The sequence below is a fragment of the Ornithorhynchus anatinus genome, chromosome 21 (assembly GCF_004115215.2).
Source record: "Ornithorhynchus anatinus isolate Pmale09 chromosome 21, mOrnAna1.pri.v4, whole genome shotgun sequence".
Classification (NCBI taxonomy): Eukaryota; Metazoa; Chordata; class Mammalia; order Monotremata; family Ornithorhynchidae; genus Ornithorhynchus; species Ornithorhynchus anatinus.
Genome location: NC_041748.1, coordinates 22,780,919 through 22,807,044, shown reverse-complemented (window position 1 = coordinate 22,807,044; position 26,126 = coordinate 22,780,919). Strand labels below are relative to the sequence as shown.

The 26,126-nt window shown below is 58.2% G+C and overlaps 1 protein-coding gene across 1 annotated transcript in view; it reads left to right on the top strand.

Moving 5' to 3' along the window:
- The window catches only part of LOC100090582 (mediator of RNA polymerase II transcription subunit 15), a 33,423-nt gene extending 15,138 nt beyond the window's left edge, over positions 1-18,285 (top strand). The window contains exons 7-19 of the mRNA XM_029049182.2: positions 1,260-1,610; positions 2,415-2,465; positions 2,598-2,702; positions 5,905-6,024; positions 12,203-12,339; positions 12,464-12,591; positions 13,529-13,663; positions 13,996-14,059; positions 14,683-14,749; positions 15,349-15,509; positions 15,892-16,058; positions 16,518-16,616; positions 17,281-18,285. Of these exons, the coding sequence (XP_028905015.1) occupies positions 1,260-1,610; positions 2,415-2,465; positions 2,598-2,702; positions 5,905-6,024; positions 12,203-12,339; positions 12,464-12,591; positions 13,529-13,663; positions 13,996-14,059; positions 14,683-14,749; positions 15,349-15,509; positions 15,892-16,058; positions 16,518-16,616; positions 17,281-17,417 (1,722 nt within the window). The 3' untranslated portion in view covers positions 17,418-18,285. The remainder of the gene's footprint in view (positions 1-1,259; positions 1,611-2,414; positions 2,466-2,597; positions 2,703-5,904; positions 6,025-12,202; positions 12,340-12,463; positions 12,592-13,528; positions 13,664-13,995; positions 14,060-14,682; positions 14,750-15,348; positions 15,510-15,891; positions 16,059-16,517; positions 16,617-17,280) is intronic.
- Positions 18,286-26,126: the final 7,841 nt, after the last annotated feature.

The following is a 26,126-nucleotide window of genomic DNA, read 5'->3' as shown; positions in this document are numbered from 1 at the left end:
TAGGTAGAAGCGGCATGGCCTAGTGGATAGAGCCCGGGCCTGGGAGTCAGAGGATCTGGGTTCTACCCCTCGCTCTGCCACTCATCTGCTGCCTGACCTCATTATTTCACTCCTCTGTGCCTCAGTTTCCTCACCTTAAGACCGTGAACCCCGAATGGGGCAGGGACCGGGCCCAACCTATCTTGTATCTACCCCAGCGACTGGACAGTACCTGGAACATAGGAAGCGCTGGTCGATATGGTAAAAAGAAAAAAGGGTGAGAAAACCGAGGCTCAGAGTGGGAAAGTAACTTGCCCAAATTTCCGGGGCAGGTTGGTGGCTGAGGTGGGATTAGAATCTGGGGCAGCAGAGAAACTGATACGGTAATCAAGGTGGCATAGGACAGTGCTTGGATTAACGTGATAGGAGTCTGGATGGAGAGGAAAGCGCAGCTTTTAACGATGTTGTGAATGTGGGACCCACAGGATTTAGTGATGGATTGAATATGTGGGTTGAAGGAGCGAGAGGATTCAAGGATAACGCCAAGGTGCCTGGCTTGTGAGACAGGAAGGATGGCCCTTACCAAGAGCTACTTTATGGGATCTAGGCTTTGATGGGGAATTTTATGTTCAACTTGTCTGTCGCTCCATGCTGCCGTTAACTAATAATAATTATGATCGTGGCATTCGTTAAGCATTTACTCTGTGCCAAGCACTGTACCAAGCACTCGGGGGAGACCCAAGATAATCCAGGGGGCTCACAGGGTGAGGAGGGGAGAGAACAGGGGTGGAATCCCCTTTTTGAAGATGAGGGAACTGAGTCAGAGAAGCCAAGTGGCTTGTCCAGAGTCATACGGAGCCGGGACCGGAACCCAACTCCTCTGCCTCCCAGGCCCGGGCTCTTTCCGCTAGGCCCCGTTGCTTCCTAGTGTGGGAAGAAGACGGGCAAGTAGGAAGGGGGTGTTTAAAGTTCTCTTTCTCAGAGCTGAGTTAGCTATCGGGCCTCGGAGCCCTCAGGGAGACGGAAGAGGAGCCCGGGGTGTTCCGGCGGGGAGAGGATGCAGGATTTTTGGAAGAGATAGAGGGGGTGGAGCCGGGGCATCGCTGGGGAGTGTTACCTGTCAGGTTTCCTTAACCACCGCCCCCGCGGGGCACCGGCGACCTGGGCCCCAAGTGCTTAATACAGTGCTCCCAGTAAGCGCTCAATAAATACGATTGACCGAGCACGCGCCGACACCCCTCCGGCTTCGCCCGTGACCAACCTCTGGGTGTTTTCTGCAGATCCAGCAGCAACAGCAGCAGCAGCAGCTACAACGAATCGCTCAGTTTCAGCTGCAGCAGCAGCAGCAACAGCAGCAGGCAGCTCTGCAGGTACAGCAGCAACCGATGCAACAGCAGCAGCAGCAGGCCATGCAGCAGCAGGCCCTGCAGCAGCAGCAGCAGCAGCCGCCCCCGTCCTCTCAAGCGATGCAGCAACAGCTGCAGCAGATGCACCAGCAGCAGCAGCAACAGGCGGCCCAAGGCCAACAGCCGCAACTCCCCCCGCAGGCCCAGACCCAGCCGTTGGTCAACCCCGCTCAGGCCATCTCCGGGCAGATGCTGTTCACCAAACAGCAGATCCAAGCCATGCACGTGAGTGACCCCCCCAAAGCTAGGGACTTTAGAGGTCGCCGCCTTTTCAAGAGGGAGATGTGAGACGGTAAATACGGGAAGGGGGAGGGTGATCTTTTTAGAGCCGTCAGGGTGCGTCGTCCGCTTTTTTTTCTCAGGGGGCTTCGCTGTTAGTCCCCACCTACTGCAGACTATCTCCCTCCCCCCCTTCCAACCTCTGTGCCCTCCCCCCAAGCCCTGTGCTAAGCAACCGCTCCCTTGCCTCCTTTCCTCCAGCGAGAAGGAGCCATCCTAGCTGACCAGTCGTGCTGAGTAGCCACGGTGGGCCAGGATGGGCGAGGGCAGGTGGGACGGGGCCTGGTTTCGGCCCACTCGGCCTCCCCCCCGCTGTAGCGCGAGAGAACCAGAACACGAGTTCCTCCCCGCTCAACTGCATGACGGGGCAACTCCGGCTTAAGGCCTCGTCCTGGAAAAGCACGTCAGGGGCAGCCCCGGGTTTCTTTTTTTTTGAGTTATTCGTTAAGGGCTTGCTATGCGTCAGACACTCTTCTAAGCTCTGGGGTCGGTGTAAGTTAATTAGGTCAGGCACGGTCCCTGTCCCGCCTGGTGCGCACAGTCTAAGTTGGAGGGAGAACAGATACTTGATCCCCATTTTGGAAACTGAGGCCCAGAGAAGTGGATTTACTTGCCCAAGATCACGCAGCAGCCAAGAGGCGGAGCCGGGATCAGAACCCAGGTCCTCGGACTCCCAGGCCCGGGGTCTGTCCGCTTAGGCCGGGCGGTTTCTCCACCTGCCGTTCCTCCTTCCCTCCTTGCGGCCTCAAGGTCAGAGCTCATATAGTGCAGCAGCAGCAGCAGGCGCAGCAACAGCAGCAGGCGCAGCAGCAGCAGCAGGCGCAGCAGCAGCAGGCGCAGCAGCAGCAGCAGGCCCAGCAGCAGCAGCAGCAGCAGGCCCAGCAGCAGCAGGCGCAAGCCCAGCAGCAGCAGGCCCAGGCCCAGCAGCAACAGCAAGTCCAGCAGCAGCAGCAGCAGCAACAGGCGGCGGTGGCCGCGGCCGCGGCCGCAGCCGCCCAGGCGGCCCAAGCTGCCCAGATCGTAGCCTCCGGCGGCCAGGTAAGAAGCCCGCGTGTGAGCTGGGGGTTTTGAGCCCGGCACGGGTGCACGCATTCACACCGGTGGCTTTGTGGGGAGGGCCCCGTCCGTCTGCAGTTGGCCTCAGCTTGGGAGTGAGGGCCTCTGGCATTTGTGGTGGGACGCAGGTTCTGCTTCTCCCGCCCCTGCGTGTTTTCCGGTGTGGATGGAAGGCGGGGGCCCAAGGGACCCAGCGGGGAGCCCTCCGGGAGCGTTTTCGCGCCCTCCCCCGACGCTCTCCGACCCAGCCAGGCTGATGAATTCACCGAGCCACCCAGCCTCTCTTCAGTCCCTTTTTGCCAGTCACACTGAAGTCTGGGGAGCGGCTCTCTACGCACAGGCAGGCTCTGGGGTACCCGCAAGAGGAAAACAATAATAATAATTATGGTATTTGTTAAAACACTTACTGCGTGCCAGGCACTGTTCTAAGCACGTGGGATACAGGTCCCACGTGGGGTTCACGGTCTCAGTCCCCGTTTTACAGGTAACTGAGGCCCAGAGAAGTGAAGGGACTTGCCCAAGGTCACGCAGCAGACAGGTGGTGGAGCCAGGATTAGAACCCGTGTCCTGTGACTCCCAAGCTTGTGCCACTAGGCTCCCTTGGGCCTCCCTGGCCCCATGTGGATAACCAAGGCATGGTGGGGAGCGTGGTCCCGCCTATCGGAGGGCAGCACGGGCGGCGGGAAGAGTGGCATGGTTCCCCGCGGTGGCCGGACCCACCCAGTGGGTGGTCCCGGCCTGATGGATGACCCCGGCCCTGCCTTGGCCGGCTCCGGGAGCTCCCCTCCTTCCTCTCCTGTTTCCGACCCGGATCCTCTCCCTTCTCCTTCCCCGTCCCTGTGCCGAGAGACCGACTCAGCCGGGAGGCCCGTCCCGGCCGTGGATGGCAACTCCCGTTCTCCGATCGTCAGCTCCCGCCGGGTCCGAGGTGGCAAAGCTCACCCACCCGGGGGCTCGTAGATGCGGGTTTCTCCGGGTGGCCAAAAGCTGGCCGTGGCGACCAAGGTGCCACGTCTGGGGGGCTCCCACATCTGCCCCAACTCCCCCCTCCACCCACCACCACTCGAGACCAACATTCCCTGCCCCCCGAGGAGCCTCCGATCTAATGGGGGATGCAGAAAAGGAGAAACGGTACCAGGCCCGGTAGGTGCCAGAGGTGGCGAAGCAGGGTACGATCTCCGGGGCATCAGCGCCACCCTTGAGCGTGAGAGATTCGGTTGAGACCCCCCCCCCAGGTCACTCCCGTCCAACTGGGGACCGCCCGCAGAGGCCCGGGGCGGCGGACGGGGTCGGTGGGGCCCTGCCGACCTTCCTCGGGTGCCGACGGGGAAAACTCATCAGCGGTGACTTTGCCGTCGGGTTCCTGGGGCGACCCAGTCTCCCTGGCTGGGCGAGGCCAGGGGACCCAGCGAGGCGGCCGGGTGGTCAGTGTCTGAGCCCCCTGCAGTCGTCCGACATGGACTGGGCTTCGCTCAGCGGGCAGGACGCTGGCGAGATCAAGCCCCGCACGTTTGAAAGGGAGCCTTCCCCTCTCACCCAGCTGCCCCCACCTGCCCGCCGTGGCCACACGCCTCGCCGTCTCCAGGTCTAGTCAGGGGTATTTATCGATCACTTACCGTGCGCGGAGCCGTCGGGAGAGGACAGCACGACCAGAGCTGGTAGGCACGTTCCCTTTAGTTCCCTTTGGACGGAAGAAGAGGGAGTAAGAGAGGAGGTGGAGAGAGGATCAGCAAAAAGAACTGTGGAAGGGAAAAACGGGAGCAGGGAGGAAGGGCTGCCGGGAGAACGGCAAGGGAACGAGAGGGGCTCAGGCTAAGTGAAAGAACTTAGAACGGCGCCAGCGCTTAGAACAGTGTTTGGCACAGAGTTAGCATTTAAATACCATCATCATTATTATCCCCATTATACAGATGGACGAGGCCCAGACAAGCGAAGTGACCGGCCCAAAGTCACGCGGCGGGCAAGGGGAGGGACTGAGATTAAGTCTTTCCACTAGTAATAAATATAATGATGGTGTTTTGTAAGCGCTTACTATGTGCCAGGCACTGTACTAAGCGCCGGGGGTGGATTAGGGAAGCAGCATGGCCTAGTGGTGAGAACGCGGACTTGGGAGCCAGAGATCGTGGGTTCTAATTCCGGCTCCGCCACTTGTCTGTTTTGTGACCTTAGGCAAATCCCTTAATTTCTCTGTGCCTCAGTGGCCTTATCTGTACAATGGGGATGGAGACTGTGAGCCCCACGTGGGACAACCTGATCACCTTGTATCTATCCTAGAGCTTAGAACAGTGCTTGGCACATAGTAAGCACTTAAATACCATTCTTCTTCTTATTGCTATACAAGCACATCAGGTTGGATCCAGGTCCTGTCCCATGTGGGGCTCACAGTCTCAACCCCCATTTTACAGATGAGGTAACTGAGGTTCAGAGAAGTGAAGTTACTAGCCCAAGGTCACACAGCAGTGTTTTTTCTTTCATTTTAAAAAGCAAAGAAAAAAGAAATCCAACAGATATTTGCACATCAAAGGATTTTTGAAAAAAAAAGAAAAGGCATCCGGTTCCTGGGGTTCCAAAACGGACCCTCAAGGGTCAGGGGAGAGGCCCCTCCCTGGCGCTTTCTGTCCCAAAGAGAAGGATGTGGGGATTCATTTCCTTGGAGAGCCGGAAATAAAGCATCCTCACCTGGGCCGGGTCTGGTCTGGCACCTTCGGAGGGTTCTTCTCCCCATCCCTGACCACCGGAGACTTGTAGTGGAACTGGGGAGAGAGGTTAGGAGTTCTGGGAACAGTCCGGTGGCTGGCGCTCAGAGAAGACCAGATCCTGGGCTGGAAACTGGCTCCGAGCAGCCCTGACAGCAGTCTTAGGTCTGAATTTTTATGCCCACCGTCAATGGAGAAAACACCTCCTGTCGCCCCGACTGAGAACCCGGCAGCCCCCACCAGCCAAACCTTCCTGGCCCCCCCCCAGTGCTCCCTGCACAAGCCTGAGTCCAGCGACCGGGCCCCGTCCCGGGTTCTAGACGGCGGCCTCGCTGCTGCGGGGGGTGGAGGAGGAGGCTGGGGACGCTCCCAAGCCCCCCACCTCCCCATCCTTCCCACCCGAGGCTGCATGTGCTTCTCTTTTACCCACCAGTGACTGCATTCCTTGTTTCGTGATCACCCTGTGTGTTGTCCTTCTGTCCTCAAAGATGATCACCGCAGCTATGGCCCGAGGTGGGATGCAAATCAGACCACGGTTCCCACCCGCCACCGCGCCATCCACCACGCCACCAAGCACCATCCCTTTGGGCGGACAGCAGATGCCCCAGGTATTTACCGAGTTGACGCACCGTGGGGCCGCGGGGTGCCGGCGGTGCTTAACTCGGGGTGGGGGAGGAGAGACGTGACCCCGGAGACCGCCCCCCTGGGAGCTGGCCTACGCGGGCATGGGCTGCCGAGCGGCGGGACCAGCGGACCCCCCATTCCTCGACCGTGGGCGGGGAGGAGTACCTGGTCCGGCGACTGAGTTGCATCAAGCAGGGCTGGGTTCTATCCAGGGGGTTCCTTTCCGGGTGGGCATCCCGGCTCCCGTGCAGAGGCTCATCTGAGCCGGAGGGCGGTCGGAGTCAGGCCGTCGAGCAAGGGAGTTTCCCAGGGAACTGTCCACCACCGCATCGAGTAGCGTTTGCGGGTTCGCAGCCTGTGGCTCTCACCTGGCAGAGGGCTGGAGAGGTGCTCAGTGCAGACTAGGGCTCCTCATCCCCCCCGAGTGCCTGTGGGACACAGCAGTGATGGGTCCCCGAACGTCCTGGAGAACCCCCAACTGGGTACGCACAGACTTTCCAAAAGTCCCTCTTCGGGGTGCGATCAAGTCCCTGTTAGGTGTAAGGCGCCGTAATTAGCGTGAGGGTAAAAACAGTGAGCCTAGGGGGACACTCCCTGCCCTCAGAGAGTTTAGCGTCTAGCGGGGTCGTCAAGAGGAGCAAGAAGGGAAAGGGGAGAGGGACGTGTGTGTTAGTGGTGGGGCACCGGCGTATGTACGGAGGGGTTACGGAAGAGGATTGCCTGTGAGGTCTGGAAGTTCTGGAATGGGCAGGAATAGGAGAGCTGAATGGGAGAAGGCCTCCTAGAGGAGATGAGGTTTCGGGGGGGTTTTGAAGATGGAGAGAGTGGTGAGCTGCCAGTTAGGTAGTTGCGGGGAACGAGTCCCCGCCATGGTGGAGCTCAACTTGGAAGCTGGGCAGCAGGGAGGGCGGAAGAGAGAGGGAGCAAGGAACGCAGCAGGCAGGCGGGAAGCTGAGGCCCAAGGACCGCCCCATTCAGAGGTCAGGCCGGTCAACTGCTTGATTTGGGCTGAAGGAGGGAAGCGGGAAAAACAGGCTTTCAGGGGAGACGGAGGAGTTGAGAGAGACAAGTGGCAGAGCCGGGATTAGAACGCTCGGCCTCTGACTCCCAAGCCCCTGCCCTTTCCACTAAGCCACGCTGCTTACTAAATACCACAACAAAATACCACTCTGTGCCCACCCAGCTACGCACAGAGACCCTAACTCTCCCCTTAAGCAAAGCCCTCCTCCAACAAGCCATCCCTGATGAATTCCTAGTATCCCAAATCAAAAACCCCATCAGCCTTCCCGAGCACCTAAGCACCTCTTCCATACTGACCCTTAGCACCAGGCACACACATTTAATCCTACCGACAGTTATTCATTTTCATTACTCCGTTAATAAAGACTTGCCTGTCTCCCCACCCACAGGGAGTTTCCACACTAAAGGGAATACCTCACTTGCTTATTTTATACCTTCCAAGTGCTCAGTTCAATGCTGTGCGCAGAGTAGGCCGTCAGTAGGTACTGTGAATTGATTCTCTGCTGCCATTGCCTGGCTTCTGCTCCATTTCCCAGCTGTCCTCAGTTTCTCTGATCTGGTGAGCAAGCCGGGCTCCACCTGGGCCCACGGAGGTCAGGAGGAACCAGGGGCAGGGTGTAGCGAGCTCGTCAGAGCGGAGGAAGCATCTCCGGCCGGGTTTCTCAAAGCAGGGCACCTGGAACGGGTCCCACCTGTTGACCTTGAACATACGGGGAGCCGTTAATTTAAAACGCACTGGGAAAACTCCCCCCTTCCCCGGATGGCTCTGTTTTGGGCAGCAGCTCCAAGGACTCTCGCTACTGTCTGTTCAATCGTTTGTGCGGATTGTTTGCCGAGGGTACAGCACTCAACGTACTCTTCAAATGGTTAGTAGTCGTTGGGCTCCTGGTGGGTGCAGAGAACCTATAGGAAACAGTACAAAGAGTACAATAGAGTTAGGGCAGAATTCATTCAGTCGGATTTATTGAGCATTTAATATGTACAGTCTCTGCCCTTAAGGGGCCTACACTCTAGCGTGGGGAGACAGGCACCGAATAACTCAGAGACTGATGGAAAGAAAGGAAAAATGGATGGGTTGGACGAGGAAGCGTGAGGAAGTCGATGGGGTGTGTACGAAAGCCTCAAGGGCGGATGCGCATGGATAAATAAAAGTCGAGTTGGTGGGAGAGTGTTGAGGGGATATGACCTGGGGAGAAGAAAAATGAAGCAGGGAAGGCCTTCTGGAGGAGGAAGGATTTCAGAAGGGCTACGGAGATGGGAGGACTGGGGTCGAGCGGTTTCGAAGGGAGAGGGAGTTCCAGACCAGAGCTGGGGAGAGCGGCAGTCGGAGGCGGGAGGGATGAGAAGGAAATGCAGAGAGGAGTTTGACTTGAGTGGTAGGAAGAATCCAAATCGGGATGTAATGGGAGAGCAGGGAGGATAAGTAGCATCGATCAGTCAGTCGTGCTTAATCTGTGCAGAGCACTCTATTAGGCTCCTAGGAGAGTACAATACACAGAGTTAGCGGACGCCTTGCCTGCCAGTAGCAGGCTTGCAGTCTAGCGTGGGGAGAGCTGAAAGCCAGGGGTCAAGTGTTTTCGCATGAGTTGGAGCAGAATGGGCAGCCCATTGGAGTTTCCGAAGCGTGGAGAGACGCCTGCGGAAGGATGTTTCGGTTGGGCAGCTTACGCGAGGTTCCCGACGTTCACAGCCCTCTGCCGGGGTGACTGGGATCCGTCCGCCCACCCCTTTCCGGGGCTGAGTAACTTCTGTCCCTGGAGTCAGTCATATTTATTGAGTGTTTACTGTGGGCAGAACACTGTATTAAGCGCTTGGGAGAGTGGACTATAACAAGAAACGGAACATTCCAGAGCTTACAGTCGAAGAGGGGAGGCGGGCATTAAAATAAACAGATGGACCCATCTGGACGTAAGGGCTGTGGGGCTGGGAGGGGGGGGACGAATAAAGGGAGCAAGTCAGGGCGATGCCGAAGAGAGTGGGAGAAGAGGAAAGGAGGTCTTAGTCAAGGAGGGCCTCTTGGAGGAGATGGGCCTTCTACAAGACTTGGAACGGGGAGAGGGTAACTGTCTATTGCGTACGAGGAGGGAAGGCGTCCCAGGCCCGAGGCAGGATGTGGGCGAGACGTTGGCAGTGAGGTACAGTGAGAAGGTTAGCGTTAGGAGAGCCATCTGTGCGGGCCGGGTTGAGGTAGGAGAGGGCAAAGCCCTCCAAGCAATTGGACCAGGAAACCCCCTCCCCCAGCCTCACTTCCGTCCAGATTGTTCATTGTTCCTTGAGAACGGAATTAACGTTCAGAGGCCCCTAGGGAAGGCTCGTCCCTACCCGTCAGTCCTCGCCCGCTTTGACTAAGCCCCCTGAGGGCAGGGATTGGGTCAGACCGGCATTGGGCGCCCAACGGGGGCTCCTTGAGCCCCCACCCCATCTGTCGGTCGCGCCATCGGGCTCCGACGGAGCTCAGGCAGCGACGAACTGCCAGTCTCCGGAGACGCGGGGGCCGGGGGGCCTGGAGGAACAAGCTCATAGAAACCGCTCCCCGCACACACAAGCCGGTAAGGGCGTGCGGCCGGGAAGACCCCTGTGAGCATACGGAGGCCTCTGGGTGGACCCGCTACCCGGCGCCCACTTCCAAGGGTTACCGTCCACAGGCCTAAACCCGCCCGCCAGCAGAGAAGGGGGTGTGTGAGTCCCGACGACAGGCCCCGGCACCAGGTCGGGAGCCGGGGGTGGGGATGAAGGCCTTCAGAAAGTAGCCTCCTCCTTGCCCAGTGCCCATCCTCACAGAAGAGGGTCCTGGGCAGACCGGAAGGTCCGCCCCGCCATGCTCGAGGATCCCCTGGGGTCTGCCGAAGGGGGTTGAGTCCTGGGTACCCAGCTAAGCTGTTCGGATGGTGTTTGTTGAGTGTCTGCTGGGTGCCCTGCTCTATACTGAGCACCTGGGAAGTTCATCAGAAGAACAAGACCCCTCCCTTGCCCATGGGAGAGCTTCCAGTCCACTAATGTTGGTATTTGTTAAGCGCTTACTATGTGCAGAGCACTGTTCTAAGCGCTGGGGGAGATACAGGGTGATCAGGTCGTCCCACGTGAGGCTCACAGCTTAATCCCCATTTTACAGATGGGGTCACTGAGGCACAGAGAAGTTAAGTGACCTGCCCACAGTCACAGAGTTGACAGCGGGTATTGGAACTCATGACCTCTGACTCCCAAGCCCGTGCTCTTTCCACTGAGCCACGCTGCTTCTCTTAAAAGGAAGTCTAAAGAAAGAAGCAAGGGGCAGGAGGTCCCTCCACGCCCAGCCGCTCCTGGCCCGTTACAGGCTCTTGGAGAGCCCATCTCTGGGTCTTCTTCGCTCTAGGGCTAAGGGGAAGCCTGCAGGGGTCCCAACAGTAGCTGGGGGGCAGAGGACTGAGGTCTCTCCTCCATTGGCGTCAGCCGGCAGGAGTCCCTGGGGAGGTGGTCTTGCCTTCCCCTAGCTGTTCCCTGAGGTGCCCGTGGGCACCGAGGAGGAGGATGATGTGGGCAGGTGCCCACGCATACCGTGGTGCCCAGTCCACCCCCATGGGCACCCCTAGCCCCCAGAGGAACCACATGGCAGTTTCCTCCTGGACAGCCAGCCTCCAGGCTACGGACCGACCGGCCAAAAAGCCAACAGCCCTTCTCCTCGCACCCCATTAAGACATTAAGCGTTGGCTGTGGGAACGGAGCTCGTGGTGACCTCATTTTTGTCAGGGTCGGGCTCCTGAATCCCCCACCCCAGCCGAGGTGTGGGCTGTGGTGCCCGTCCCCCGTGTGAGAGCACAGCGTAGAGCAGAGAGTAAACCCCAGCCTGGGGTAAGGGGAATGGGTGCGAGAGAAGGAAGGCTGTCGATCTCTCTCACCCCAGTTCTTTCCATGGATACCCTGGGTGTTTTCACCACCCCCTCGAGGTCCGGGGCCTCTCCACATCTCTGGGGTTCCATGGCGCGCTGCCTGGATCTCGACAGAGAAGCGGAAGCCCGGGTCAAGATGTCCGGTGTGTCCGATAGGAGCGGGCCGAGGGTGGAAGGCGGGGCGAGTTTCCGTCCATACCGAAGGCCCACGTGGCACTGGCTGGGTCCGGCTCGCTGAAGGGCGGCCCGTCCTGCTTCCTAAGCTGTTTCCCCAGCGTCCCCCTCTCCTACCCTCCGTTGCTCCCCTCCACTCTCTGTGACTGTCCCACCCCCTACCCCTGGCATCCTGAACCCCAGGCATCAGGGCGGGATCTTAGCGAGAACCAGAGCAGAGTGGGTCACCACTCAGCTCCCCTGGGCACAAGGTTGGGGGGAGGGGGTCAGGAGACCCCCACAGCAGCCCTCTGTGTGGGGCGGCTTTCTGTCTAGGTGCGTCGGCTGGCCCCATTGGCCCGATAGGTCTCTACCCCAATGCTCAGAGCAGTGCTTGGCACCTCCTGAGTACTTAATAAACCCTTTCGTCATCATTACCGTCATGGATATGAGGGCTGTAGGAGGCAGAGTTGTCCAGGTGGCCGGCAGGCAAGGGGCTAGGCGACGAGCTCTTCGATCATCAGCGGGCACGGGAGCCCGTGAACGGGTTTCTCTTCCTGCCTGTCAAAGTAGAAATCACTCGGCCTCCCCCGGGGTGACCCAGGTCCCTCCCCGGCTCCCCCGGAGAGCTCCAAGCCTGGTGCCCTGGTTTACCTTCAACGGGGCTCCCGCTGCCTCGGGGAAGGTGGGCATCTGGGACTCCGCGGCTGGTGGCTTCTCCAGGTGGGCCCCAACACCCACCCCTCAGGAGCTCGTTCCGGCCCCCAGGGCCTCCACACGGTGGAAGAAAGGCCCCCCGACTCCGGGGAGCCGGGGCCGGAGCAGTGCCGGTCCGCCAGGATCTGTTCGGATCCCGGCCGGGGCCAGGTTGCTGGGAAACGGCTTTACTGACCCGCGAGTGGGCGGGAGGGACGGCGGGAACGGCAGCTGAGGCCTCGCTCTGAAGGGCAGTGTGGCCCACCGGTCATCCTCTCGGTCCCAGTGGCCGACAGACTCCCTGCCGGCGGGTCGCCCGAGGCTGGTGGTCCGGCTCGGCTCCCCGCCACGGGGTACGGGTGGGGCGCTGGCGGGGGTCTTTCTCCGGGGAACTGAGCCATTCCTCCGCTCCCCTGTCTGCTTCCAGGTCGGCCAGAACAGCATGCCCATGATGTCATCACCTTCCCCCGTCCAGCAAGCCCAGACGCCCCAGTCGATGCCACCGCCGCCCCAGCCGTCCCCCCAGCCCGGGCAGCCGACCTCCCAGCCCAACTCCAATGTCAGGTGGGCCTCCGGACCCCAGACACCGGAATCGCGGGGATGGGGGATGGATCCTGGTGTAGGGGCTGGGGAGAGCGGGTGTCGGGCAACCGGACCGGAAGCTGACTGTCCCTCCCGAACCCTTCAGCTCGGGCCCGGCCCCATCTCCCAGCAGTTTCCTGCCCAGCCCCTCCCCGCAGCCGTCCCAGAGCCCGGCCGCCGCCCGCACCCCACAAAACTTCAGCGTCCCGTCACCGGGGCCCCTCAACACGCCGGGTGAGTCGTCCCCCCGAAGCTGTGGGGACTGGGGGGCGGGGTGGTGGAGGGACAGCTGTCCGTGTCCCCCTGACGCTGGACAGGGTAGGCGGCCGAGAATAACCATGTGGGAAATCGGGGTCACAGACCTCTTCCCTTCCTTTCCCCAACGGGCACGTAGCGTAAGGGTTGGCACTGCTGAGGGAAATCCTTGAGCAGGAGAGTTCCAGACCCTGGACGCCATCTCCCCCACTGGATCCTAGCGTCCCACTGGGCGGCCTTGGACCCGGACAGTTTCCCTAGGAGCGGTTGCTTCCTGTGCCCGGGGTGGGACTGGGAAGCCCTGACCTTGACGGGAAGGCGGGCAGGGTCCCAGTAAAGGGAAACTCCCTTCTTGGGATGAGCATAGGGAATCAGCTCCCTCAGGAAGCCTGGTAGCTGGGACCCCCAGACGGGTCTAGGAGAAATGGGTAAATACACGGACTAGTGACCGTCTCGGGTGAGAGTCAGGGACGAGGAGGGGAGAGTCGGGTGTGGGATGGTCAGTACTGGGTCATTGGGGGAAGAGTTAAGGATGGAGCGGGGAGAGTCGGGGGGGTGCGATGGACCATGCTGGGGCACTGGGAGAGAGTCAGGGTTAGAGAGGGGGCAGTCAAAGGGTGTGGGATGGACCACGCTAGGTCCTGGAGGAGAGACGGGGATGGTCCAAGCTGGGTCCCTTGTGTGTCGGGGGGGGGGCGGAATCAGGGGTGTGGGGTGGTCCGTACCGGGTCACCGCGGAGAGGCGGGAGTGGAGAGTCGGGTTTGGGATGGTCCATCCCTAGCTAGAAGAGCAAGCTTCCTTCAAGCATCCCGGGGCCCCACCGGGGCAGTTTCTTAATGAATAACCCACGGGATGTGTAGACGGCGGGTGGGCCACATGGTCATTTCCGTCCCTCCGGCCCCCTGGTCCCCACAGTCAATCCGAACTCGGTGATGAGCCCGGCCAGCGCCAGCCAGTCTGAGGAGCAGCAGTACCTGGAGAAGCTCAAACAGCTGTCTAAGTACATCGAGCCTCTGCGCCGAATGATCAACAAAATCGACAAGAACGAAGGTGCCGTGGGCCAGCCCCTTCCTGGGCGGGGCGCTGGGCCCGGACCCGTCCCCCTGCCTCCTTGGCTTCCCCGCTCCCTGCCCCTGCCTGGCACGGCCCGGACCCCAACGCGCGCCCCAGTGGGCTCGGGGGCCTTCCCTGGACGGCCGCTGGGGATGCCGCGAGAGCGGTCGGACCTCGGCCCGAGTGTCCGGGGCACCTGCATCCAGTTGGGGTTTGGGCTTCTTTGGGCATCAGGCGCCTGCCCCGCGTCACCCGGGGCAGGCAGTGCGGGACAGGGAGGGGCCACCCCGGACACCAACCGGTTTCTTACGGGGCCTCTGCTCTTCCAGATCGGAAGAAGGATCTGAGCAAGATGAAGAGCCTCCTGGACATCCTGACGGACCCTTCCAAACGGTGAGCTCGGCTCCGCGCCCCGTATCCCCCCAGGGCTGGCAACACCGAGGGCTCGCCCGCCCCCTCCCTGCCGGCCCCCGGCCACCCCGGCCGAGCTCCCAAGCTGCACCGAGGTGGGAGAGCAGAGCGCAGAAGCGAGCGGCCCGCCCCAAATGCTGCGATCCGACCTCAGCCGGCGCCAGCCGGCCGCACCTGGGGTCAGAGGCTGTTCCCACGGCCCGCGGGCAAAGTCGACGGTCTGTAGCCATGGCCGGTGGAGGTGGGAAGTTGGGTCACATGACGCCCCGGCAGTAGCCTGGGATGACGTCGGGATCCCTGGGGCTCCTGGCTCCTGTGAAAACTCACCTGGTCGTGGGCGTCGGGCCTAGGCGATGTCCTCAGGGCACGGCCGAGGCCTCCTCGAGAGCAGCGGCCCTTGTCGCCAGCAACCGGAGCGCGGGCAGGGGCCGTCGGCTTCCGCGGGGCCTATCCCCACCGGGCCCCGTCCTGCGAGCGTGAGGGAGCCGTGGAAGGGACCTCAGAAGGTGAAGCGACACCCCGAGAGCCAGTGTGACAAGGCCGAGCTGCGCCCGACGCCGCTCCTTCCCTTGCGACCGCCCTCCCCGTTCTGTCCTCCCTCTTAGGTGCCCGTTGAAGACGCTACAGAAGTGTGAGATCGCCCTGGAGAAACTGAAGAACGACATGGCTGTGGTAAGCACACCGGCTCCGCCTTAAGCCGCCCAGGGCCCCGGGGGTTGGGAGGGGAAGGTGACGAGAGGCAGGAAGGGTCCGATGGTCTAAGGTGGTGGTGGCCCACAAGCACAGTAGAATATATTGGGGCGTCCGCGGGTACCCACACCCCACAGAGGCATCCAATGGGGCCGGAAACAGCCCGGGCCCCTCTTGTGAGACCGGGGAGGGCAGAGGGCAGGATGACTCTCTGAGCTAATGCCTCTAGCTCTGGGGCGGTAACCCAGCCTGGCAGGGAAATCTTCTAGGACCTGGGCACTCTGGGGGTACTTGGATCCCTCCTCCTCAAGGTGCAGGGCAGGAGAGGCAGGGCTTCAGATACAACCGAGAAGACGAGCGCTCGTCTTTGGCCGCCCACGCCGGGGGCCCGGGGAGTTTCCCCGTCGGCCCCCTCCTGGGACTGGCTGCGCTCTCCCCCAAAGCTCCGGGGGTCCCTCAGCACCCCCTCGGCCCCACCCCCGGGGAAAGGGGTGGGCACTCGAGGTTCCGGGCTCTCGGCCAAGAGTCCCCTAGCTGGCCGGAGGGGCGGGGGCTCCATGAGGACTCTGTTCGGCTTGCAGCCCACCCCACCTCCGCCGCCGGTGCCGCCGACCAAGCAGCAGTACCTGTGCCAGCCCCTTCTGGACGCAGTCCTGGCCAACATCCGCTCCCCGGTCTTCAACCACTCCCTGTACCGCACCTTCGTGCCCGCCATGACCGCGATCCACGGCCCCCCCATCACGTGGGTACCGAGGGCCCCAGGGGGTGGCGGCGGGGCCAAGAATCGGAGGCCATCAGGGGCCCACTGCGAGGGAAGAGAGGCAAGAGCACGAGCCTGGCAGTCGGAGGACCGGGGTTCTAATCCCGCCTCCGCCACTTGTCTGCTGCGTGATCTTGGGCCAGTCACTGCTCTGGGCTTCAGTAACCTCATCTGTAAAACGGGGATTAAAGACCGCGAGCCCTGTGTGGGTCGTGGACGGTGTCCAACCCGATCAGCTTGTACCTATCCCTAGTAGGCACTTAAACGTCATTTAAAAAAAAAAAAAAAAAGCAGCCCGGGGCTTGCCCCAGCCCCACGGGCTTCCCCTCTCCCTTGCCTGACTGTCCCGGTCGCATCCCCTTAGCGCCCAGGTGATCGCGCCACGGAAGCGGAAGCTGGAAGAGGACGAGAGGCAGACCATCCCCAATGTCCTTCAGGGGGAGGTGGCGCGGTTAAACCCCAAATTCCTGGTGAACCTGGACCCCTCGCACTGCAGCAACAACGGCACCGTCCATCTCATCTGCAAACTGGGTGAGTCCCACGATTGCCGGCCGTGCAGGGAGGAGGGTGGGGAGCCATCCCTCCCTCTCTCCTTGGCTCGGGAGGACAGGCACCTCGGGCAGTCCATTCAGTCGTATTTACTGAGCGCTTCCGGGGTGCAGAGCGCTGTACTAAGCCCTTGGAAAGTACGGTTTGGCAACAGAGACGATCCCTACCCAACAACGGGCTCGCAGTCGATCGCTCAATCAATTCAAGGCATTGATTGAGCGCTACGTGCAGAGCACTGGACCATACGCCTGGGAGAGTACAGTTCAGCAGAATCGTCCGACACCCGGGGCACTGGTTTCCACAATTCAGAACTGCCGTCCCTGGCAGAGAATATCTGTCAGGAGGGAAGGCGGCCCCTCCCCGGGCCCGAGGGCAGCGCCAACCGGAGAGCACCTGCCCCCGGGGGCGGCCCCGGCCTGAGCACAATCTCCCGTTCTCCAGATGACCGGAACCTGCCGAGCGTCCCGCCCCTGGAGCTCAGCGTCCCGGCCGACTACCCGGACCAGAGTCCCCTCTGGATAGACAAGCAGTGGCAGTACGGTACGGTGCCAGACGATGGAGGTTGGGGGGAGGGGGCACCCGGGGGCCGGGGCCCTCCTCCCGGCGACTAGTAGCATCCTCCGCTCCCATTCTTTCAACCGTATAGATCGAGCACTTACTGGGTGCAGAGCACTGGTCTAGGTGCTCGAGAGAGTACGCCACAACCATAAACAGACAAGTTGCCTGCCCACGGTGAACGTCTGGGGGCCACGGGGCAGCGGGAGACGGTGGGAGCCACTGGCACATCGGGGTTTTCATAGGGGCTCCCTGCCCCTCGCCCCCCACCCGAGCACCCGCCTCTCGGGGCGGCACCACCGGGTCCCGTCTCCTGCGGATCACCACCGGGGTGGAGGCCGGGGGCCAGGGCGGCTCGGACCCTCTCCCCGGCCCAGCCCCGGGTCCCCGACCGCTCGGCCGCACTCTCGCCGAGCTTGGCTTCCCCCAAAATAGTCTCGGGGGTGCGGACAACCAGCGGGAGGAGTGAGGGGGGCTTGCGTCCCGGTGCCCTAGGCTAAAACCATTCACTTCTCTGCCCCACACTCAGTCTGGGCACCCGGGGTCCCCAACTCTCTCCATCCAGACCCCCCAGTCCGGGTGGGACCCGAGCCCCGCGGCCGCCCTTCTCACGCTCCCCTCCCCGGCGTCCCCCGTCTCTCCTTCTCAGACACCAACCCGTTCCTGCAGTCGGTGCACCAGTATATGACCTCCAAGCTGCTGCAGCTGCCCGACAAGCATTCCGTCACCGCGCTCCTCAACACCTGGGCCCAGAGCATCCGGCAGGCCTGCCTGTCCGCCGCCTGACCCCCGCCCCGGGCCGGCAGCCGGGCTCTCCCCTGGGGCCGCGGGGCCTGGAGCGCCGGACCCCGCGGCCTCGCACTGATCTGTCTTCTGGGGGCCCGGTTCTATTGCGGAGCGCGTCTGCGGTCAGACGTCACGCTCCTGCTTTTTTCTCTTCTGCCCCCTGCCCAGAGCACGGTGTATATTTGATTTCCCAGGCGGGGGTATTTGGAGGGCGGCCTCGTTGTTCCCGTAGAGAGGAGCTGATGTGTAGACTTCCGCGGGGAGTCGGATCAGGTTGTGGGGGTTGGGGGGGAAGCAGGTCCACGTCCTCATCTGTCCCGCCGTCGGTCCTCCGCCGGGGTGGTCAGCGTCCCTCCTCCTGCACCCTCCCCGGGCCCCCCCCGAGTCACCTTGGGAAGGAGGCAGCTCCCGGACAGGGCATTCCGGCGTGTCCGTGGGAACGGCCTGGAGGTAACGACCTGTTACGGTGGGGTGGCACCTCCCTAACACCGTTCCTTCGCCCCAAGTCGTCCCCACGTCCCCGGCGCGACTGGCCGGGCGGGTCCTCTGTGGCCCCCGGACGGCCGCCGACACGGGGTGGACGCCCCGCTCGCCTCGCACCCGCAGACGGGGACGCCGGGGTTTCAGAGCCCTGCCCTTCCGTCGCGGGGATCTCAGGGAGGCTTCGGTCCTGCAGGGTACCTGGCGGAGTCCCCTTACTCACCGCGGGCTAGTACCGGGGCATAAGGGCACGGCCAGGGTGAGCCCCCCATGACGTCATCAGGTCTAGGAGGAAGCGCGGCAGGGAGGAATCGACATTTATTACATGCACTAATACATTTCTTTGATCGGATCACAATAAAACAGTTACTTCTGGGTCCAACGCTGACTGGATTACCGGCTCCCAGCTCCGTTCCCTTCCCTCTCCCTCCCGGAGCGGCGGGGAGGGAACGGTTAATGATAGGTACCGAGCGCTCCCGGGGAGCACTGTATTAAGCACTCGGGAAGGACAACAGAAGCAAGGGACACGTTCCCGACTCTCCAGGAGCTTCAGCTGTAGTGGAGACGGAAATGTGTTTCCACAGGGGTAAATGGGGGTTCAGGGGACATCCCCCTCAACTCCACCTGGCCAAGACACCCTCCGAACGGACCCTGTGGATCCTTATGGGATTCCCAGGGCCGCAAACACGGGGGAGAGAACAGGGCGGAGGAGGGAGGAGGATGGAAAAAGTCCGCTTACCTTCCCCTGGTTTGTCTACTTTGTGGCTGGCCAAGGCGACTGGTCGCCCTCGGGCACCGATCGCCCAGTGCCACCTGGTGATGCTGGGAATATTAATAATTACGGTATTTGTTAAGCACTTTCTACGTGCCAGGCACTGTACTAAGCGTTGGGATGGATACAAGCAAATCGGATTGGGCAGAGTCCCTGTCCCGCCTAGGGCTCCCAGGCTTCATCCCCATTTTACAGACAAAGTAACTGAGGCCCAGAGAAGTGAAGTGACTTGCCTAAAGTCACCCAGCAGACAAGTGGCGGGGCCGGGATTAGAACCCGTGACCTGAATTCCTGGCCCGTGCTCTATCCACTACGCCAGGCTGCTAAGAAACTACACTCCAAGACGTCCACTGAGTAAGAGTGGGGACTTGATTGCAGGAGTATGTACTGAGTGCCTGTGGTGTGCAGAGCTTGGGAGAGGAAAATGGTAGACATAATTAAAAAAAAAAAATTTGTTCAACTGCCAGGCGCCGCACTAAGTGATGGGGTAGATATAAGATAGTCTCCGTCCCACATGGGGCTCAGTCTTTTACAGCTGAGGTAACTGAGGCAAGGGAAGTGACTTGCCTAAGGTCACACAGCAGACAAATGATGGAGCCGGGATTAGGACTCAGGCCTGAGCTCCATCCACTAGGCCACGTTGCTTCTCGTGGATCCTTGCCCTTGAGGAGTTTACGATCTTCCAGGGGAGTCAGATACTGTACTTATTTCCAGATGGAGGAAGAGGTGGATACGCAAAAGACTCGGACCTCACCACGGCCAATTCCCCCAACGGTAATAAGAACTAAGTGTAGAGTGCTACCCGGGAGGCGGGAGGTTAATCGAGTTAACGGGTTCTAATCCTGGCTCAGTCACTTGTCTGCTGTGTGACGTTGGGCAATTCATTTCACTTCTCTGCGCCTCAGTTACCTCATCTGTAAAACGGGGATGAAGAGTGTGAGCCCCACGTGCGACAACCTGATTACCTTGTATCCCCCAGTGCTTAGAAGAGTGCTTGGCACATAGTAAGAGCTTAACAAATTCTATCGTTATAGTATTATATTCTCTGGGCCTCATTTCTCCCATCTGCTGTGTGGCGTTGGGCAAGTCACTTTACATCCCTGGGCCTCATTTCTCCCATCTCTAAAATGGGGATTAAGACGGAGCTGTAAATGGGGCAGGGACTGGGTCCCACCTGATTAGCTTGTGTCTACTCCAGTCTTTAATACCGTGCCCCGTACCTAAGTGCTTAATTAATACCATATAAAAGTTAGGCCCCCCTGGAAGGGGGTGGATTCAGAAGCTTTGAAGACGGGGAGACGAGTGGCCCGCTGCTGGGTGTGGAGGAGGAGAGGGTTTTAGAAGTCAGCAGGGAGAAATTAAAATGAGTGAGTAAGGTTGGTTTGAGGGGAGAGAAGCTTGTGAGCCGAGGAGCGAGGGGAGATCGTTGACTCGGTGTGGGCAGAGAGTGTATCTGTTTATTCTTAGATTGTACTTTCCCAAGCGCTTAATACAGTGCTCTGCACCCGGAAAGCGCTCAGTAAATTCGACCGGAGTGTCTTAGCCATTGGTCAGAAATTTCTGCTCCCTGAGGAGACTAATGGGCAACAGTTGGAGGTGATGGGAGGAGAGGTGATGCAACTTATCAGCTTGGATGGCAACGGGTCTCAAGCCAATTGATGGTGGACAATTAAGGGTGACCTTATAATCCTGACCAAACATCTCCCTTGAGCTCCAGTTTGGTGAGGCTCGTGGCCTAATTGAATCTGGGAGTCGGAAGACCTGGGTTCTCAACTTGGCTCTGCCTATGTGGCCTTGGATAAACCACTTGGCTGTAAAACAGGGATTCGGTACCTGTTTTTTGTTTTTGGTATTTGCTAAACGCTATGTGCCAGTCACTGTATTAAGCGCTGGAGCAGATACAAGCTAATGGGGTCGGACACAGTCCCCATCCTACACTGGGCTCGCAGTCTTAATTCCCATTTTACAGATGGGGTAACAGACACAAAGAAGTGAAGTGACTTGCCCAAGATCCCACAGCAGACAAATGGCAGAGCCGGAATTAGAACCCAGCTCTTGCGACTCCCAGGCCTGGTGCTCTAATCAGAGGGCCACACTGCTTCCCTCCTACAGACCGTGAATCCCGTGTGAGGCAAGGACTGGGTCAAAAACTTACCTTGTTTCCACCTCAGTGCCTAGCACAGTGCTTGGCTCTAGTAATCCCTTAACAAATCAATCACTGAAATATCCCAATCATCATTATTCATGGGAAGGAACTGAAATACCTCAGGGGAGGAATCCTTGAAACCAAAAAAACCAAAGAACACAGAAAAGTCACCTGGACCCATCTTGGGAAGGAAAGATGGCAGAAACAATACGACTGTTCGCATGAAGAAGTGAGAGGCCAGTCAGAATATACTTGTTTTTAATGATATTTCTTAAGGGCTGTCTAAGTTCATTCCTTCGATCGTATTGCTGGAGCATTTACCGTGTGCTAAATTTTGGGGTAGACACAAAATATTTAGGTTGGACACGGTCTCTGTCCCACACAGGGGTCGGTCTAAGAAGAAAGGATTAATAGTAATAATATGAAGTGCTTACTTTGTGCAGAGCACTGTATAAAGTCTTGTGAGCCAATATTCAGGTGGGTATTAAATACCCCCGGCCCTCCCGGGGCTCAATCTGAACAGGATCGAACCCCCATTTTCCAGGTAAGGAAACACATCCAGAGAAGTTAAGTGACTTATCCAAGGTCGCCCAACAGACAGAGTGTGGGGATCCGAACCCAGGTCCTCTTAGACCCGAGTTGAAGACGCTGAGAAGCAGCGGGGCTCAGTGGAAAGAGCCCAGGCTTGGAAGTGGGAGGTCCTGGGTTCTAATCCCACCTCTGCCACTTGTCAGCTGGGTGACTTTGGGCAAGTCACTTCCCTGGGCCTCAGTGACCTCATCTGGAAAACGGGGATGAAGGCTGTGAGCCCCACGTGGGACCACCTGACGACCTTCCATCTCCCACAGCGTTTAGAACAGTGCTTGGCACATAGTAAGGACTTAACCAACGCCATCGTTATTATCACTTCCAGGCCGGTGGTCTTTCCTCGGGGCCATTTAATGATAATTAGGGTATTTGTTAAATGTTTACGATAATAATGATGATGATGGCATCTGTTGAGCGCTTACTATGTGCCAAGCACTGTTCTAAGCGCTGGGGGAGATACAGGGCCTCACGTTGGACAACCTGATTACTCTGTAATAAGGTTGGTACTTGTTAAGCGCTTACTATGTGCAGAGCACTGTTCTAAGCGCTGGGGGAGATACAGGGTCATCAGGTTGTCCCACGGGAGGCTCCCAGGCTTCATCCCCATGTTCCAGATGAGGTCACTGAGGCCCAGAGAAGTGAAGTGACTTGCCCACAGTCACCCAGCTGCCAAGTGGCAGATGCAGGAGTCGAACCCATGACCTCTGACTCCCACTCCAGGCGCTTTCCACTGAGCCACTGTATCCCCCCCAGCGCTTAGAACAGTGCCCTGCACATAGTAAGCGCTTCACAAATACCAACATTATTACAGGGTCACCAGGTTGTCCCACGGGAGGCTCCCAGTCTTCCCATTTTACAGCTGAGATAACTGCGGCCCAGAGAAGTGATTTGCCCCCGGCCACCCAGCTGACAAGGGGCAGAGGCGGGATTCGAACCCGTGACCTCTGACTGCCCAGCCCGGGCTCTTGCCCCTGAGCCGCGCTGCTGCTTTTACAACCCCTCCACCCCGCTTCCTTGGCACTTATCTGGTTGACATAAAGCGAGCCGAGCCGGAGCGACGCCAAAAAGTCGTTGGGAGCGAAGCGGGGGATGAGCAGGACGCCCCCGCAAGACCAGCCCGTCCCTCCGCCCGCCCGCCCGCAAGTGGCCGCTGCCGCTCCCGGGCTCGGCGGAAGTCGCCCCCGCCCAGCCACTTCCGGGCCTCTCTAGGACGTCGGAGGCCTCGTCGTCTCGGTGATCCTGCCGGGAGCGCCGCCGCCAGGGGTCGCTGTCCGCCAGCTCATCGCGGGCTCGCTCACACACTCGTTCGTTCTGTGGTTCCTTCATTCACACATTCGTTCTTTCAGTCACTCATTCATTCGTTCACCCACTCTCATTCATTCATTCATTCATTCGTATTTATTGAGCGCTTACTATGTGCAGAGCACTGTACTAAGCGCTTGAGATGAACAAGTCGGCACTCAGCCATTCACTCAGCCATTCACTTGCACTCATTCATTCACTCACTCCTTCGTTTGCTCATTCATCATTCATTCATTCGTTCTGTGGCTCGTTCGTTCATTCACACATTCCTTCCTTCGTTCGTTCATTCATTCATTCACTCATTCATTGGTTCACCCACTCATTAATTCATTCATTCACTCACCCATTCGCTCACTCATTCGTTCGCTCATTCATTCGCTCATTCGTCACTCATTCATTCGTTCTGTCGTTCGCTCATTCACTCATTCATTCCTTCGTTCGTTCATTCACTCATTCATTCATTCACTCACTCATCCATTCGCTCACTCATCCACTAATTCATTCACTTGCTCACTCAATCATTCATTCATGCATTTGCTCACTCCTTCATTCACTCCTTCATTCGCTCACTCATTCACTAATTCATGCATTTGCTCACTCATTCATTCACTCATGCATGTATTTGCTCACTCACTCATTCACTCACTCATTCATTCGCTCGCTCATTCACTCATTCATTTGCTCACTCATTCATCACTCATTCATTCATTCATTCACTAATTCATTCACTGTCCATCCGCCCATCCGTCCGTTCATTCATTCTCATCCATCCATCCATCCATCCATCCATCCATCCATCCATCCATCCATCCATCCATCCATCCATCCATCCATCCATCCATCCATCCATTCTCTCACTCACTCGCTCATTCATTCACTCATTCACTCACTCACTCATTCATTCACTCTGCAAGGCCCGGCCCTCTCTCCTCCAAGACATCCGGCGGCCAGTAGAGAGCAGATAAAGCGTGCCACCCCTGTTCATTCACTCAGTCGTATTTACTGAGCGTTTACGATGGGCAGAGCCCTGAACTAAGTGCTTGGCAGAGTATAATACAGCAATAAACAGCGTGGCTTAGTGGAAAAGGCAGGGGCTTGGGACTCAGAGGTCGTGGGTTCTAACCCCCAGCTCCACCACTTGTCAGCGGTTTGACCTCGGGCAAGTCACTTCACTTTTCTGAGCCTCAGTTCCGTCATCTGGAAAATGGGGATGAAGACTGTGAGCCCCTCGTGGGACAACCTGTTCACCTTGTATCTACCCCCGCACATTGCCCGTTGTTGGGTAGGAATTGTCTGTTGCCAAATTGTACTTTCCCCAACGCTTAGTACTGGGTGCCGTGCACACAGTAAGCGCTCAATAAATACGACTGAATGAATGAATGCCTGGCACCTAGCAAGCACTTAAATACCATCGTTAATGAATGAATGAATTAACAGGCACATTCCCTGCCCACAACGAGCTTGGGCACTCGGATTTTCATCCTTTATTCACCCTTTCCTCATTCATTCAACTGTACTAAGCGCACCGCCCATCCCTCTCTCCTCCTAGATGCCCGGCTGCCCATAGAGACCAAACCGTACCACCCGTGTTCATTCATTCAGTGGTGTTTATTGAGTGCTTACGGTGTGCAGAACGCTGTACAGAGTGCTTGGGAGAGTACAAGAGAACAAGAAACAGACACATGCCCTGCCTTCAAAGAGCCTGGGAACTTGAATGTGCATCCTTTATTCACCCCTTCCTCATTTCAGCAGCCTTTATGTCCACATTCGTAATGTGTTCTTTTATATTCACATCTGTTTCCCCCTCTAGTTTGTGAGCTCCTTCAATCATCAATCAATCATATTTATTGAGTGCTTATTGTGTGCAGGACACAGTACTAAGCCCTTGGGAGAGTATAAAATAGAATTGGTGGACGCATTCCCCGCCCACAACAAGCTTACAGTCTAGAGGGGGTGACAGACATGAGTGGGGAAACATGGCCTGAACGTTTTTGTAGAAAAATGAACCGGGCAGCAGAGTTAAGTATGGACTCGAATGGGCAGAGGCAGGAATCAGGGAGGTCGGCAAGGAGGCAGAGGCAGTGATCAAGGCGGGATGAGATAAGCGACGGGCTTAACGTGTTAGCCTTCATTCATTCAATTGCATTTATTGAGCACTTACCGACTGCAGAGCACCGTACTAATCGCTTAGTCTGGATGGAGAGGAAAGGGCGGTTTTAGTGATGTTGCGAAGGTGGAACTAACAGGATTTAGGGATGGATCGCATATGTCGCTTGACTGAGGGAGTTAAGGCTATCGTCCAGGTTACTGGCTTGTGAGACGGGAAGGACGGTGGTGCCGTCCACAGTGACGAGAAAGGGGGAGGACGGAGTTTGGGTGGGAAGAGAAGTTCTGTTTGAGACATACGAAGTCTGAGATGATGGGAGGACACCCAAGTAGAGCTGTCTTGAAGGCGGGAGGAAATGCGAGACTGCAGACTATTGTGCAGACCATAAACTCTGAATAAATCACCTGAATAATGACCTTCAGGGATCATTAGGGCATAGTGGATAAACATGGGTCTGGGAGTCAAAACATCAGGGGTTCCCATCCTAGCTCTGCCCCTTGTTTGCTGTGTGACCTTGGGCAAGTCACTTCACTTCTCAGAGCCTCAGTTTCCTCATCTGTAAAATGGGGATTGAGACCGTGAGCCCCACGTGGGACAACCTGATTGCCTTCTATCTACCCCGGCGCTTAGAATGGTGCTTGGCAAATAATAATCATGTGAGCCCCATTTGGGATAGGAACTGTGTCCAACCTAATTAACTTGGATCTATCCCAGTGCTTAAAACAGTGCTTGGCACACAGTAAGCACTTAACAGGAACTAGAATTATTATTATTAAAGAATGGAAACTCATCTGCCTGGAGGTAGGGGCCTGGACGAAATGATCTCTGGTCTTCTTCCCCAACTCCAGGATTCTAGGATTCCAAAATCGGGGGCGTCCTCCCCAGCCCCAGGCTTCCTTCCCCCGCCACTCTCCGGGGAGGCAGGTGGTCCAGGAAAGGGAAAAGGTTTTGATTGCCGATCGAGATTTCTCAACAAGCCTGTGGGTTGTCAGGGCCAGTCAGAACGAGAGTGAAGAGAAACCGCAAGGGGAAACCACAGGGTTGGGGCACGGGACGTCACCAGGTGGAGCCTTCCGGGGCAGGCCGGAGCCTTTGGAGGGCATAATAATAACAATTATAATCATCATCATCATTCATTTATTCATTCAATCGTATTTATTGAGCGCTAACAGTATGCGGATCACTGAACTAAGCGTGTGGAAAGTTCATACAGCAATAAGGAGAGGCGATCCCTGCCCACGGGCTAACGGTCTAAAAGAGACATCAAAACAAGGAAACGGGCATCAATATAAATAGAATTATAGATGTATAGAC